The sequence below is a fragment of the Schistocerca gregaria genome, chromosome 6, assembly GCF_023897955.1.
Source record: "Schistocerca gregaria isolate iqSchGreg1 chromosome 6, iqSchGreg1.2, whole genome shotgun sequence".
Lineage (NCBI taxonomy): Eukaryota > Metazoa > Arthropoda > Insecta > Orthoptera > Acrididae > Schistocerca > Schistocerca gregaria.
The window spans coordinates 222,499,645-222,517,679 of record NC_064925.1 but is presented as its reverse complement, the minus strand read 5'-3'; the positions used below and the strand labels follow the sequence as shown (position 1 = coordinate 222,517,679).

General features: G+C 38.6%; 1 protein-coding gene across 1 annotated transcript in view; it reads left to right on the top strand.

The window, feature by feature from the left end:
* Positions 1-18,035, top strand: part of LOC126278809 (neural-cadherin-like) — a 178,321-nt gene that overhangs the window by 108,216 nt on the left and 52,070 nt on the right. The window contains exons 10-11 of the mRNA XM_049979083.1: positions 9,237-9,510; positions 10,467-10,675. Of these exons, the coding sequence (XP_049835040.1) occupies positions 9,237-9,510; positions 10,467-10,675 (483 nt within the window). The remainder of the gene's footprint in view (positions 1-9,236; positions 9,511-10,466; positions 10,676-18,035) is intronic.

Below are 18,035 nucleotides of genomic sequence, written 5' to 3'. Positions count from 1 at the left end.
CCTTAAAACTGCTTTCTTGAGGCTCTTTGACACTAAAAAATCCTTGAGGTGATTTGGCTGCCTCACACTTCTTCTCATTGGTAGACCAGAAATTGTTGCTGCTACTGCTGCTGCTGTTGGTTCTGACGAAGTGGCTGCTGAAGCTGGTTGTGATGTTGGTTGAGCTTCTGGTGTTGTTATTAAGACTGTTGTAGTAGTTCCTGGAGTACTCATTACTGACACTGTTGGTGGTCTGCAGATGAAGCTGAATGTGATGTTTGTTGGGCTTCTGCTGTTGTTTCTGCTGTTACTGGACTAATTGGTAGCGCAGAAATTATTGCTGCTGCTGCTGGTTCTGATGAAGTGATTACTGAAGCTGGTTGTGGTGTTGGTTGGGCTTCTGCTGTTGTGGTGGTTCCTGGATTACTCATTACTGACACTGTTCATGGTGCTGTAGATGAAGCTGGTTGTAGTGTTGATTGGGCTTCTGCTGTTTGTGCTGTTACTGGACTGGGTACTGCTGCTGATGTTGGAGTACCCACTAGAGCAATGGTCTCTTTAGTCTCTTTATTCTTTTCTTATCATGCAATTGTATAATTTTATGTCCAAGGAGTGACTTTCCACTTGCATGCAAATGCGAACAATGTTTAGTAAAGTCTTCTCTCTGCAAGAAATTAACAGATAAGAGATGCGTGTTGAGGAACGCTGCACATATTTTTTTGAACTGTCTGTTTGCCTTAGCAATTTGAACATACACACAAGAACTTTCTATCAGGTCATGTCTGCATGGAATACCAACGACATCTACTGATGCATTCTTGTTGCAACTCAGTGTTTCTCCAAGTTATTTGTGGCTTTAATTAAGTCAGTTTTATATACGTCATTGGCACCCCCAGTTATTACAGTACATAGATTAGAATTAGATGTTTTTGCATCTTTTATGTTTCTTGTTACTTCATCCATTGGTGCACCTGGTTTTACAGAAGAAGTAGCATTTATTCCATGTTCAGTACATAAAATTTCCGCTAGGCCCCATCCATGACTGTCTGAATGCATATTCACTTTGAGTTTGATACTTTGCAATTTTAGGCCTGTTGTTTTATCTTCCTGCACATGTTTGTTTGTATTGTTTACATTCATTTTTGTACATATTTCTTTGTCAAGCACAATGAATGTCTTTGTAGGCATGAATGGTTTTTCACATTGTTTATGATGCACAAACTTCTTTGGCTTCTCAGACTCATGACTGATTTCATCAATAATCGTGTTTGAAATACCTGTGACACTTTTCATGGTTTTTTTAAGTACATGTAAATGCGGCTCACATGTCTCCATATCATGTTGAAGAGATGTCAACACACTTTCAGCAGTTTATCAATGCTTCTATACTCTACATCATCTTGAGAATATGCTTGGATGCTTCTGTAATCAAAGGAGTTGAAATGTTTGTTGTTTTCAAGAGACACTATATCAAAGCATTAAACCATGCACAGGGAAAACAGAAAATACATCACCCAGTAAGTCACAACACACATGAAAGTGTGCGTTGAGTGATGATGACAGATGGTCATTGAAGAGGATATTCCTCTTCTTTCCTTCAATGACTGGGCCTTTGACCCATTCCACCCTCCTTCTATCTTTTCCTTGGTTGACCAATTTCTCTTCTACCCCTTAGTATGCAGGATGCTGCTAGTCTGGTTAGTCAATTTTCCTCCATTCTATCAATATGATTTTTTTTTCATTTCTTCTGGTAGACAGTCCTCCTGTCATTCAGGACAAAGATCTCTAACTTCCAATGAATAAATTCATTCCTTAATCTGTCCTGTTTTGTGCATCCCTTTACTGATCTTAAAAATCTCATTTTTAATACTTGTATTTGTCTTTTTTCCTCATTTACATCAGGTGAATTTGGTCACTGAGACATCAATGTAAGTTCACTATAATGCTCTTCAAACCACTGGAGCATGATTATGGGTCTGAGACACAGACAGTTATTCTACTAAAAGATGAAATCTTTATCAGGGAAGACATAAAGCATGAATGGATCCATGTGGTTCACAGTTTTTGATTACTACCACAGGTCCCATCCAAGTGCAGGAGAATGTCTCCCAAGCAAAATAATGCTCCCACCAGCCAGCATCCATGGCACACTGCATGTTTTGAGTTGCCATTCACCTCGATGACAGCATCTGAGGAGATGAAGTGTAGCAAAAATATGATTCGCATGAAGAGCCAACATGTTTCCATCGACTGATGGTTGAATCCTGATGGTCCTTTGCCTACTGCAATCATAACTGATAATGTCATTGAGTCAACATGTGAACACTTAGGGCTGGGCTATTGTGAAGCTCCATATTCAATAATGTATGATGAAAGGCATGCACTTGTGCATGCACCATCATTGTGCTCTTTTGGCAGAGGTGCCACAGATCACAATCTATCCTACTTTACAGAGCAGACAAGCCTCCAAACCCCACATTCTGTGAAGTGCCATGGATGTCAAACTATTTAGCAGCTTGTGATAGTTTCACTGTTCTTCTACCTCATTCTGTAGATGCTTATGACAGCAGCATGTGTACATTTGACTAGCTTCACCATTTTTGAGATCCTTGTTCACATACTCTGTGTAATTATAGCCTGCTCTTTGTAAAAGTCACTTATCTTTATGGATTTCCCCATTTGCAGCCCATGTCTTTGCTATGGTAATCCCCTGTCGATGTCCGCTCTACTTACACACTTCTGTTACCACGTCATGTGTCCTCAACGCCAACAGGCAGCATCCAATGCCACAGTGGGCAGTAATTGTAATCAGTGTATATTAAACTAGATACCGCCATTGTTCTATAAAGCTTCATTAAAGTTTATTCTTTAATGTTCTTCTTATTGTTCCACATATTAATCTAAACTTGCTCAGATTTTCCTTAATTTCAGTGCTTGTTTCATGGTATATCACAGTCTAGAAACTTCAGATGAGTATAGAACAGTTTATGGGTGTACTACCAGTTCACAGTGTTCAAAAGGCACAATATTTCGGTAATCAGACAAGCCACCATCATGAGGTGCACTGATGAACTGAGCTCTCAAGGATGCACAGCCAACTAATGTCCCCTGCCCCCCACAAGCCACTCTGTCCATGGTCTGCATCCATGACCATATGTCAGTAGTCATGGAGATGCTAGTCGGCATTTGTGATAGTGTTGTTGTAAGTTCTCTGTCTGCCCTGGTCACCAGATCATTTTGTTTGTTGAAAATCTTCTTAATTAAACTCAGAGCTGTTTCCCAAGCCTTACTAAGATAATAGCCACAATCTTGGTTTATGAGAGCATCCCTGGTGTGAATATGTATTGCCTCCCTAATGACACTGTCACAGTATTTTGAAGTCTGTGCCAAAATCCTGGTACGTTTGTACTACATCCCATGATTCTTGGACAAATAGTGCTCTGTAACTGCTGACTTCTTGGGATATATCAGTCAAGTGTGCCTCTGGTGTTCTTGGCACTGTCTGTCCAATACATGACTTCCCACATTGACACAGAGTCTGATATACACTGGCCTTCTGCAAACCAAGATCATCTTTGACAGTTTCCAATCACACTCATGTTTTCTTTGGCAGGCAAAAGACAGATTTTACTTGGTGCTTGTAAAATATGCATCTGATTTTTTCCCAGTAGTGTGCCAGTGTATGGTTGGGCACTATGAAACAACAGTAGACCCATGGGCTGTTCACTCAACAAATATGCTGGGAGAAACTGAAGGATCACTGTTTAAAATGATTAGTTTGCTCTATTATTTTGCCATCAGTGACAATCTTAGTTCTTAGAGGATATTTTCCCCTGATTATGATTACTTTGGTTTTGCTTGTGGAGATCTTTTCTAGCCTGTTTCATAATACCATAACTCTTTATATTTAATAATTCAGTGTTTTCCTTTCATAAGTTTAAATCTTTTTTCAAAATCTCTTAATTCTCTTCCATTGTCATTCTCATAATGTTTCCCAATATATTATTTCCTGGATATGCCATTATTCATGGGTATTGAAAGCTAGATTAGTCAAAAAAAGATGTTGAGTTCATTCAAGAAAATTTTGTACTGTTTTTGTTAGAGAGATTAGGATGCTTACAGTTTCATGTTTAGTAAATATTAATGTCATTAGACATTGAGTACTAGGTTGACTAAAGTATGACACAAAAAAAAAAACAATCATAGTCTATTTAGTAGTCTCTCCCTGTGTTTTACTGCAGTGATCTAGGGAAAACATGTAAAATCTCAATAAGGATGGAGAGATAAGTACTTCAACCGTAATCCTGCAGAACATAAATCTGGTATTCTTTATCTGTGAGACACTTTGAAGGACAATATGTAGGCCTATCCCACAAATGAGCAGGCTATTGACAAGTAGACTGGCTATAACTGAAAATTCTCTTCAGTGGAGAGAAAGACCTTACAAATGTTAAAGTCATTAACAGTCATTTTTGGGCTTGATGGTCTAATGGTGAAGTGTGACAGACATCTGAATATTTCAGTTTTCCTTTATGTTAGCCTTCACCTCCCACTTATGTCAAGACATGTCAGTAACAGCTCATAGTTCAAATTCCACATTAAACTGTAGATCCCCTTTTTCATGGCAGGACTAATGTTGTAGGACAGGTGAGTGCAAGTTGCCAAAATGGCTTACTATTGAAAGAACTTGTGAACAAGTGGCTGAACATATGTCTTGAGGAACTCCCAGACAATCATGCAATATAAATTCAGTTTGCTTTACTTTACTTTACTTTACTTTTATTTGGGAATCACTGTCACTCAAGAATATAATAAAGTGCAGTGGAATGATGGTTAAGACAGTGAATTCCTATTCAACATCTGGTTCCTTGTTTAAAGGACCAGTATTTTTTAACCTCCAAAACAACTCTGCTTCACTTATGACTAAATTTACAATGTATTCTTACCATCACTACCTGTAAGTACCTTATTTTCTTATTCATAATGCCGTTCAAGATAGACAGTTCCTGCCCACTCAGCTTTTTATGGGAAGACATTTTCTCTTTCCTTTCTCTCTTTTGTTTCTTACATATTTCATGTCCTCTGCTAAATAAAATTCATGCTTTCATACTTAATCATGTCTTCTTTTGTCCTTCTTCTACATGGTTCCTGCATAATCGCCTATTTTAATTTTTTGTGTTTCTTGTACTCTTCACCACTGATATACTATCAATATAAACCTGTCCAGGGAATAGCAGCAGCAGCACCTGCTGAGGGACGACTGAGAGTCAGACACATGCATAGTGCATGTAGTATCAGTGAGTGTGGTGCTCGTGTGTAAAATAGTTAATCACACACTCTATCTTAATCTGACTGAAGGCAGATTGTGATGGCCCACAGGCTCAACATGAGCATTTCAGAAACTGCGAGACTTGTCAGGTGTCCAAGGAGTGCTGTGTTGAGTGTCTTCAATACATTGCAAAACCAAGACAAAACAATGTCCAGATGTGGCATCGTATGGTGATCTCTTATTATAGATGTCAGATGTTCCTAGGCTATACAGACTGTTATAACAAGACAGGCAGCAAACTGTGGTGGAACTAACATCACAGTTTAATGCTGGGCAAGGTACAAATGTGTCCCAACACACAATGCTCCTAAAAATGGATGACTGAAATAAGTATGTGACTGCCAGGTACAAAGGCAGAGAATTACAGAGTCTGACAACTCCCGATACCTTCTTCATCGTGCCTATGGGAGGGTGCAAATCTGTCATCTTCCAGGGGAACAGCTCCTTGACTCCTGTACAGTGGGATGGAGACAAGCTGGTGGTAGCTCCATTATGCTCTGGAGAACATTCACATGGGCATCCATGGGTCCAATAGAACTCATGCAAGGCACTGTGATGGCCAAGGAGCATCATATTTTGATTGCAGACCACATATTCCCCTTCATGACAGTCATGTTTCCCAATGTCAGGGGCATTTTTCAGCAAGATAATGCACCATGTCACAACATCAGGAGTGTGATGGGGTGTTTTGAGGAACATAGTGGCGAGTTCCCCAACTCACCAGATCTGAACCTGATTGAACACCTCTGGGATGTGATTGAACATGGCATCAGAGTTCATTGGCTCTCTCTCCAACATCTATGGGAAGTAGGCGTGTGTGTAGCAGTGGTGCCAACTGTCTCCAGCAACCTACCAATGCCTCATTGCTTCCAGCCCACTGCTGTTATATGTGCCAGAGGTGGACATCCCATCTATTAGACTGTTCTGGCTGATCAGTGTATGTCAGTTTGTTGTATCTCTTCAAAGCTCATTAACAAGTCTTGCATAAAATTTGTAGATTTAAATTCAGCCACTTATTCCAATACCTATTGGCTCAGTCTTGACATAGGACTCAGTGATATTTTTCACCTTGTTCCACTCTTCAGTTTTCTTGCTTCATCTTTTTCCTTTAAATAGACACTGATCTCCATAATTAAAGCACCAAAGGGAAATTTTGCAAGGTTGTGTTTATTTTGCCACAAAACAGTGTAAAAAATACAGAACTCAAACATCTACAAAAGACAAAAACGTTCTTGGTTTTTTTCCAATTTAATGTATTTGCATATCTATTCAGACAACTGGTTAATGTACTCAATGTGGGGTATGACCATCTCTGACGGCAATATAGGCTTGGAAATGGTGGGGTACATTGTGAATGAAGTCATCAGTCTCGTGCAGAGCTACTCACGGTCTTGGAGAGTTGTTGATGGATGCTGACATGATGCAAGCCATCTCCCTAGTGCATCCCAGACATGCCCTATGGGATTCAAATTGGGAGAGTGAGCAGACCACTTCTGTATGCAATATCCTCCATTTCCAAGAAAACATCAACCACATGTGCTCTATGAGGTCAAGCATTATCATCCAGCAATACAATGTCTGGACCCACAGCACCTTGGAACAACTGCAAATGAGGTCCCAGGATCTCATCATGGTAACTGACGGCAGTTAAACCTTGCCAACTCACCCATACAATTTCATGAAGAGAGGTTCAGTCGTAAACATAATCCCTGCTCACACCATTAGGGTTCCTCCACGATCTCGGTCTCTTTCCACAATGTTTTGATGAAGAAATCATGTTCCATGTTCCCTCCAGATAGGAATCCATCACAAATCACTCTCCAGACTAAATCAGGACTCATCTGTGCAAACAACACTGGCCCATTATACGACTGTCCAGGTGGCTTGTTGGTGACTCCACTCTAGATGTTACTTTCTGTGAAGACACATCAGATGTAGACATACAGCATGTATCTGACAATAAAGGCCATTCTGCCAAAGCCTTCTGCATGCCATTTGCCTTGAGGCAACACATGCGGTGGATGCTGCAAACTCACAAGCCAGATGCCATGCAGTACTAAGGCAATACTGTCACAATGTGACAGTCAAATAACAGTCCTCTCTTATGAAGTTTCATAGGATCATCCCTGTCACAATCTCCAGGACACAGTTTCGGTCTCTATAAACTGTCATAACATCTGAGAAATGACAGAACAATTAACATTAAGCCATCAGACCTCATCAGTTTGCAACTGTCCCACTTCCTTGCTTTCTATGGCACTCCACTATAGAGTCTGGTAGTCATCTTCTCTGTGCCATACTGCACTGTCTGTGTCTGTTAACATAGCAATTGTGGATGTGGTGCTACCTGGCAAACAATACCTCATTTCATAGGTGCACCAATGCTATCATTGGCATAGTTGTCCATTGACTGGAATGCCATCTTCCATGCAGAACACAATTGTAGGGATATATGGTTGACAGTTTCTATGATTATATCGTGAATTAGATACAGGATGGGGAAACAGCAGTTTGATGCCTTTATTTTGGACACCAGTGTATATTACCAAATTTTATCTTCTCCATCAGAAGTGGTTCGACATCACCCACACAATCTAGCTCATTACCATGCAACTTCTATGCTCCATCCAGCACTTCACATACTGTACACCTGTAAATAATTCAGGTGCAAGATGTATCCTATACAGCCACCAACCACCTATCAAAATCAAGTCACAGGCACATCCCATATAATCAAAGATAGCTCTATTCTATGTAAAATCTATCACACATTCACCAGGTGTGGTGCAGTATGTACAGTACAGCCTTTTATATGAATGTGACAACTAATGACCAATGAAAACTCAACCAGAAGGCAGCTGGATATCTGCACATCACAACACCAATGACTTTGACAGATGCTTGAATATTAATGCATTTTGCATCCTCTTGGTCCTTCCCCCATCACTGCCTCAGCAAGCATTCTTACCCCTGATCTGAGCTGATAGGAACTGTTCAACTAACACCTCATTCATTCCCACATCCCCATGAATAAATCTCCTTTTCTCTGCATCCTCAGACAGCCCCTTCCACATCCCTAACACTCTTCTAATTACCTTATCACCTGCTGACTCCCTTGCCCTCACTATCCTCTCTTGTCATGTTCAAGTGCATTACTCTCTTGTCCTAACATTGCATTCTTTCTCTCACCCTTCTGTTTGCCCACTCCCCCCCCCCCCCTCCCCCTCCCTCTCTCTCTCTCTCTCTCTCTCTCTCTCTCTCTCTCTCTCTCTCTCTCTCTCTCTCTCACACACACACACACACACACACACACACACACACACACAAACTACTTTTATGTGACTGTACTAGAACTAATACACATTTTTTGAGTCATCTGTCTTCCATCTCTTAGTACTTCCCCATTCCACCTTCAACCTCAGCTGTCCCAGTTCTTCTCCTCCTCTCACACCAATCTTCCATCACAATCAGTCACAAACATTATTCCATCACTTTTTTTTGTGTTATACCTGAGGCAGTAATATTTCATTTTCTGATACTTCAGCTGTGCAAGCCCAACACATGTTATTCCTCTGTCAGTAAGCAATTATGTAATAATAGGAAAAGGACAATATTGGCATAGTTGGTCACTTGTCTTCCATTTGTTCATGAGAATAATGTGTGGTTTTATCCAAAACAGTGTGTAGGCAAAATAAGATTTTCATACTGATGTCACAAAATGTAACCATGTTATTAACATAAACAATTATACAACTGCAAGAAACATGCATTAATATAGTAAGAACACAATATACTGAACAAGACAGAAGGCAATGACATTACACACTTATGATTTTCTTAGTATTTAGTTTCACTTGTTCATATTGACCTTAGTGGTCAATGTCACCACAAATGCCTCTTGTATGAATTTCAGACATGTATGTTTCAGGTGAACATTCTGGCAATTGATGAAGGAGTTCCTCCCAAGACATCAACAGCAACACTGACAGTGATTGTTAAAGATGTTAATGACAATGCTCCACATCTCTTAGAGAACTATAAAGCTGTATTAACTGAAAATACTTCCCCTAAAGATATAATAGAAATACTGGGAGCTGACAGTGATGATTATTCTAGAAATAATGGGCCTCCTTTCACATTCAAGATGGATCCAATTGCAAATGAACAAATTAGATCATCATTTTCAGTTCATTTTGATCAAAGTAAGTGTTCTTTTAATGAAAGTTATTTATTGTGCATTCTGGTGTGCCACATTGATATTAACAAGTAGTATAATGGCTTCTTAAAAATAAATGTTGGCCAGGAAACTAAGAATGAGATTCTGTTAATGTCAGTATAGTTGCTGATGTTGTGGTGTTAACATTGGCACATGCAAGGGTCATCAGCTGCGGAGTTCTATTGATCCCCATTAAGTTACAAGATTGGTATGATATTTTACTCAGCCATAAAAAAGACTCACTTTGTGACATTCTCTGCTGTTCAATCTAAAACATTGCTTGCTTCATGGGAATATTTTTGAAATTATTTTTTCTTATGCAGAGAGATTCAGATAATGTTAATCACCCTGCCAAAGAAACACCTTTACATTCTTAAACATACTTTTCAAATGTAAATGATGGTGCAAACAAACAAATTGTGGGCTAAATATTGATTTTTTTCCTGAAACTCTGTTTGATTTAGTTCTGAAATTCAGTATGTTCAAGACCATGTTACTATAAGTAAAGAATTATGTCCTTTTAGTTTTTTACTCAAGAACTGTACTAATTTTCTAATAAGATATTCCACCATTGTGGTTAAGCCATCCACACATTTTAAAATCATGCAAATTTGTAATTGAATTTTTATTATAGTTGTAACAAATGACTTTTAACCTTAACTATAACAAGAGGGGAAGTCATATTTCTTAAGACAAATATTCATTCTAAAATATGTGGTCACAGTGGTTGCAAGAGATTTGAAATTAAATTTGCATAATTGATGAGGTAAAGGAACTACCATACAAAATCACCTTTTGCAGATGGCTCCATACTGTGCTGCAGATTCTACTTTTAAAAATTATATTATTAAAATGAACAGTGCTACTTTATTGTGATACCATAGTTGTATTCTTGTAATAGCACAATCTTGTGTCACTAGTTCAACTAGTTTTCATCAACAGAGGGCCCAAATGGTCATGGTTCAGCGATTATATCATCACTGAGATCATTTGATCGAGAGCAACAGAAAGAATATCTGGTCCCTGTGCTGGTGATAGATTCCGGTTATCCTCCACTCACGGGAACTTCTACAGTAAAAATTATTATTGGTGATATTAATGATAACAAGATGAAATTTGGGAGGAAAAATATACTAGTTTACAAATACAAGGTAAGGTAAATTTCTTTTTTAAGCATGCAGTGGTTCCTCAGCTATAACCCCCTTGCCTCCCCCCCCCCCCCCCAAACCACTCTTCAAAATTTTGTGTTGGCTACCTATCCTCTGTTCCCCCCCCCCCTTTTTGTTTTCATCTAGTATCTCAAATCAAGTATAGTATATCTCCTAATTCTCCACTCAGCTCTTAAATATTTCAAATGTGCTTTAAATCTTTGTCATAGTTTTCATTTATACAAATGCGAATCAGACTATGTAGCAAATTATCTAAGATGTGATACATTACCTACAAATTAGTAAGCCATTGCATTGTTAGTTGGGGACTTAAATGACTACACAACTAAGTCATGATGCTACAATGGTGTTTGATCCAAAAGTCTCAAATTCAAACAGTGGTACTGAAGTACATTTACAAAACCAGAATTTCGTTGAGCAGGGGAAGAGAGAACACAATTTGTAGTAACTGTTTACAAGCCATTGAGACAATTCCCTGAATTAAACTTTATTGCTGTGTCTTATAGTGTAAGATATGAGATGTCTCTCTGCATGCTTTTCGAAAAGAATAAGCTGTTACCAGCACCAAGATCCTCGCCATCTTTCTTCCCTTTGTTATGTAGCCTACCTTCATAATAACAGAATGCAACATTATATTACAGAAGCACTTATCACAGTCTGTGCAGAGTAAAATTACATATTATTCACATATAAACCTTACCATCACAGCAATGTGGAAATATCACAATTCTTTCAAAACTCATTAAAGAATATGGAATTCCAGTTAATTTTTGCGCTCCTTAACACTATTTCATTATGAATTGGTAGTCTCTGAGGCTGTCTCCAGCATCAGGAGACAAAACATTAGGTACTTCAACATGCATAAATCATGACCCTAATACTCATAAAACAGAAAACACAAGAGATGAATTATTCATATGTTTAAATAGTATTCCAGCACCCTTCTTCGACACCTTCATTTTATCGCTCTTCATGCAAAGAGGTAAAGTCAGTGTCATTGCAGCAGCTAGATTTTTATCGGCAAGCTTTCCCACCACAATTTGCCTTTTGTCTTAGTTGTGAAGGAAGATAATCTTAGGCATCAAATTACAGACAAACAGCAGAAAAGAAATATTCACAAACACAGTTTACACATAGATCTGCTAACTCTTCTCCTTCTGCAGCCTCAAACTGAAAGAGAAAAGGGCATTGAGCCAGCAATACAGTATGCTGCACCAAAACAATGATATCTGACATCATGGGAAAGTTCTTGATGCTTTCCAGTTTCCTGAGCATGACAAACAATTCACAAAAATGTTTAAGGGATAACAAAGAAGGCATCTGCAATATTGTTGGAACTTTGGCTCACACAGTGTTGAAAGCACTTGAGTGGATGAAAACATTTGTGCTCTGACTCCTGGAGGCTTTTCAAATAATCCAATTTATGTGCTCAGCTGAGAAAGCCTAGAAGCTCTATTCACAAAAACCTGGTACGGGAACCAACATACAGCTGGCTATGAGGGCACATGTTCAAGAAAACAAAATAACTGGTTCAGCAGGTGAGGAGGTTTACACAGGAAATGCTGTGGTAGCTTGTGGTAAAAAGCTCTGAACTGGGCACTGTTCTTGACACACAGATTACTTCTCTAGTTACCCTATCCAACATGAGATGCCTTTTCCCATACATTTTCAATATAGTGCAGTATGGAAAATTTTACTTTGTTTGTTGATGAGAGACTAACAAAAGGACTTGAGATTCATTTTGGGTGATGACACTACAAGTGTTAATCAACTTATAATTTTTAAAATAAAGCCCCACCTCATACTTAAAAGTGGAGATAAGAGGTCTGTTTGAGCAACAGGCTGTACCTGACCAATAGAGCTTCAATATTTCTAACTCTGAGGGTTTACATTTCCACATATTGCTTTACCATACCTTATATAGTGTAGCACTTTCATCTAATTATTATTTTTATCCTGCTATTTTATAGGTTCTATTTTCCTGTTGTTCCCTGTTATTTATTCATCTACAGGCACTAATGTCTTCATTATCATGCTTGTTCTAATAAGAAACACAAGAAATACACAACCATGTAAGAGATAGAATTTATTAGGTCATGGAGTGACATCAAGAAGAATGCAATGAAAGTATTTTACAAGTCTTGAACACATTTTAGGGTCTGGAGGCCCATGCATCCCACTATGAAGGAGGTATCTGCATCAGGTTTTGCTGATGTATTAGTGCACATGCATGGCGGATCTAGTGACAGCAGTCAGTGAGTGGGCTGCCTTGGCAGCCACCTGTGGTGGCTGTGGGCATTTCATTTGAATGTTGGTGCACTTGCTACAATGGCTTGGCTTACATCCACTACACATACATTTACGTCTACATCTGTACTCTGTAAACTCCAGTGATGTGCATGATAGATGGTACATTCTATTGTACCAGCTATTAGGGTTTCTTCCAGTTCCATTCACATGCAGAGCAGGGGAAGAATGACTGTTTGAATGCCTCCATGCATGGCTAACCAGGTGGGTCTACTACCTGCTTTACCCATAACTGAACTTATGTGACCATTTAATTTCATATTCCTACAAAGTTGTACACCTAGATATTTGTATGAGTTGGCTGTTTCCAACAGTGATTCATTTATATTGTAGTTATAGGCTACTACTTTTTTTTTTGTGAAGTACACAGTTTCATATTTCTGAATATTTAAAGCAAGTTGCCATCTTTTCACCACTTTGAAATCTTATCAACAACTGACTGTGTATTTATGTAGCTTCTTTCAGGTAATACTTCATTACAGATAACTGCATCAGCTGCAAAAAGCCTGATTTTGCTGTTAATATTGTCTGCAAGGTCATTAATGTACAACATTAACAGCAACAGTCCCAAAACAATTCCCTGGAGCACACCCAAAATTACTTCTAAATGTGATGATGACTCTCCATCCAAGATAACACACTGAGTCCTCCCTATCAAAAAGTCCTCAATCCAGTCATAAATTTCACATGACATCTGATATGATTGTACATTTGACAGTAAGTGTACATGTGGTGCTGAGTCAAATACTTTTCAGAAAACAAGAAATACAGCATCAACCTGATTGCCTTGATCCAAAGCTTTCAGTTAGTCATATGATAAAAGTGCAAGCTGCATTTCACATGATCAATGTTTCTGAAATCCACACTGGTTGGCATTGAGGAAGTCATGCTGTTGAAGGTACCTCATTTTGTCTGAGCTCAGAATATGTTCTAAGATTCTACTATTGGACAGTGGTTTTGTGTATTACTTCTGCTACCTTTCTTGTAAATGGGTGTGACCTGTGCTTTCTTTTCAAGAAATGGGCTCAGTGTTTTGTTCAAGGGATCTGTGAAAGGTTATAGTTAGAAGAGGGGCTAACTCAGGTGGGAGTTCAGTATAGAATTTGGCAGGGATTCCATTTTGCAGTGGAGATTTGTTCAGTTTTAACAATTTCAGCTATTTCTCAACACCAGTGACACTAATTCTTACTTCATTCATCTTTGCAGTGGTACACAGATCAAACTGGAGAAATTCTCCTGAGCTTTCCTTTGTATAGGAGCATGTGAAAATGAAGTTCAGCTTTTCAGATTTTGCTTTGCTACCTTCAATTTCAGTTCTGCCTCATTTGCTAGGGACTGGACACTAACAATGGTGCCACTAATGACCTTTACATGTGACCAGAATTTCTTTGTGTGGGGTCCTGCCCACAATCTCTTATAGGGTGCCTATAAGGATGCCACTTTCTTAGATAGCTATACAACAATTCAAGCAAATCACATTAATAGTTTTTATTAAAATAAAGAAGACTGACAATACTTAACTTTAGATTTACAGTGAGTTGTTGAAAGCGATGGTGATATGCAAACAGTCCTTCACTATATACAATATCCATGTAAGTATTCACACTCACTCATTAGTCACTGCTATCATTAATATCACTGCTCATCTCTACTGGTGTCAGTCTTCTACTCTGTGGCCAAGGCTGGCAGGAGTGGCCCTTATATTCTCTTTGTATAGAATCTGCTACTGTCATGGTGCAGTATTAAACAGCGGGCTATTGGCTGATGTGGTCTCACAGCCTTCTCTGCTTCGGCATTCTTCATCTTCATGCCAGTGCTTTCGTTACGCCAGAACACTTTGGTTTCTGTGAAAGACCACTTGACAATATGTTACTTCAGTAGTCACTGAAGGCACCACACATTGCTCTCTTGACAGCCAAATGTGTTTCATTCAGCATATCTTTATCTATAGCTCTATGCTTTGTTTTAAACCTATTATGCAGTAATCTCCTTTTTTTAAGAAGCTTCCTTGCAGTGACTGTATAGCATGGAGGTTCCCTCCCATTATGAACTGTACATATTTATCCAGTGCGTGGTCAACTACTCTTTTAAATTTGAGCCAGATTTCTTTTACATGTTCCTGCCCTGTCCTGAAAGTTTCAAGTTCCTCATTGAGATATGAGATTATTGATTTTTATCCAGTGTACTGCACATACATACCTTTCTACTTACTGTGGGGTAGCTGTAGTAGCTGTCAGGTTACTACAGTATGTTCTTTCCAAAAGAAAAACTTCTGTTGGAGTGTTTTCTTAGGTTTCATCAGTAAAACTGTCAATTTCCAAGTATCTCCAGTTCAGTTATTTTGTCATTTTTCTTTCCACAGTATTTCAACAATTTTTTGTTGTTGTCTTTATCAGGTATCAAGCACAAATTTTATTACTCGGCATTTGGACTCCATCTAAACTGTGAATGGAAAATGCTGCATGCCAGCAGGGCAATTGTTTTCCAGTAGCCTACTATTAAACAATAAAGCAGTCTCACAGAAATTTAATACCAGTCAAAAGTGTATATCAAACTCTTAAAAATGTTAGAAGTAAGGAAAATGTCAAAATGCTTCAGAAAAAAACTCCTTAATGTGCACTTCTCTATTACTAGAGAGAGAACTGGGTTTTGCCAATGTGATGTAAGAAAATTAAGTTCTGGATCTGTCATCTTTCTTAAGCTAAAGCCTTTGTCCCAGTTAAGTAATTATCTACATTTTTAGTCTGCAATTATTCCTTTATTATGTTGCTCCAGAAGTTTGATGCTCACAGTTGTGGTTCTGATACTTTCTTATTTCATTCTATATTCACAGATGAGAGATTGTCTGATGACAGCTGATTTGATTATTTATTTAAACTAGGTGTAATGCTTGTGTTCTGTACACACTTGTTCAACAGTTCTTCAACTTGTCTACAAACAGACACATGGAGATCATTCTTATGGAAATCTCCCTTCACAAGATCTTGCAAAAACTTGCCTCCCACTTGAAAAATCAGCCTGTGGCCAGTTACATCAACTTACTTTGTATGTCCAGGTGATCTTTGTTATCTATTACTTTGACGTTTTACAGATATAAATCAAAACAGTATTAAAGTGAACATTGTGTAAGTAGTTTGCAAATAATCTTTTTTGTATTTGTAAATGTATTTTACTCATATCATAGCACACATTTACAAATCATCTGATTGTATTGTACTGGAGATGTGTCATAGTTTTTTTAATATGTTAGCAGTTCACTGAAGTACACTATTAGCTTCCTTATAGTTGACCCCATGTGGTCATTCCATTGTATTTCTCCTATTGGTTTTACTTGAAGATATTTTTATAATGTCTCTCACCAGTTTAAACTTTTTAAACCTCAGATTCCTTTGATCCAGTCAGCAGGAGAATTCCTAGAACATGGAATGAATCAAGCTTTTTTTTCTAAATAAAACTACCATGATATGGTTGTGAGGTAAAAGATGTATAGCAGAAATTTTTATATGTTTATGTAGTTATCCTTAAATTAGTAGCACATTTGAAACTGCCTATGTTAAACGGTGAAAGGAAGGAAGGAAAATTAGGGTTTAATGCCCCATTATGTGAGGTCATTAGAACAAAAGCTTTGATTGGGTAAGGAGTGGGAAGAAAACTGACTATGTCCTTTTGAAGTGAACAATTCTCGCACTTGTCTTAACCAAAATAGGGAGGTTATAGAAAACCTAAAACCACATGGCTTGATGAATATTTCAACCCTCATCCTCCTGAATATGAGTCCATTGTCTTACCACAATGTCATATTTCTTATTTCCATTAGTAAAGGCCACAAGTTATTACACTCACTGATGCATACATTAATGAGCCAAAACATTATGACCACTGCACATCATGACATTGAATGATACTGAGTGGGTTGGCACAGTGGTTAGCACACTGGTCTCGCATCTGGGAGGACAAGAGGTCAAAAAAGTGACCAGCAATCCTGATTTAGATTTTCTGTGATTTCCCTAAATGGATTCCAGGCAAATGCTGGGATGCTTCCTTAAAAGGGCATGGCTGCTTTCCTCCTTCATGCTTCCCTAATCCAAGCTTGAGCTCCATATCTAATGACTTCTTTGACTAATCTCCTCCTCCCCCGCCTCCTCCTCTGGTATTGAATGCTGTGTGGTGGTACTGATGGCATGTGACACAGTAAGGGAAGTATATAAGCCGAGCAGAAACAGATGGAGAATTATTCTAGTGACAATATAAGCTGTAAATGGGGAAATTCAGTGACATAAGTGCCTTTGACAAAGAACAAATTGTTATGGCCTTGTGCTTGGAAATGAGAATCACAGAAATGGTGAAGTTGGTAGGTTGTTCACTTGTTACTGTGTGAGATCTGTGGAAAGTGGCTGAAGGATGATGAAACCATGAGTAGGCAGTAAGATATTGGATGCCGTATTTCATCAGAGATCATGAAAGTCAGAGGCTTGCCTGTTCTTTAAATCAGGATATGCACCAATCTGTGCCAGACCTCAGAATACAGCACTGGTGCAGACACAAGTGTTTTGGAGTACATTGTTCAGCACACATAGTTGAACCTGAGGCACCATAGTAGACAATTGCTGTGTGTTCCCATGTTGGCCCCACAGGGCCAATTATGAATTCAGTGGACATAGGGTTTTGAAAAGTGAACCATGGGTCAGTGGAAACATGTTGCCTGGTCACACAAATAATATTTCTTGTTACACCAGGTTGCATGTCTCTTCCAGAGACATTATCGTCCAGGTGAATGGCTGTTTGAAATGTACACCATGCAGCCTGTGAGGGTAGTATTATGCTGTGCAGAACATTCAACTGGGCTTCTACAGAACCTGTGGTACTAATTGATAGCACCATAACAGCTGTGGACTATTTCAACAATATTGTGGACCACCTGCATTCCTTCACACTTAATGTCTCCCCCAGTCACAATGTAATGTTCCAACAGGATAACCATCTCTATCAAAAGGGCAGAGTCATGCTGCAGCAGTTTGAGGAACATGATACATTG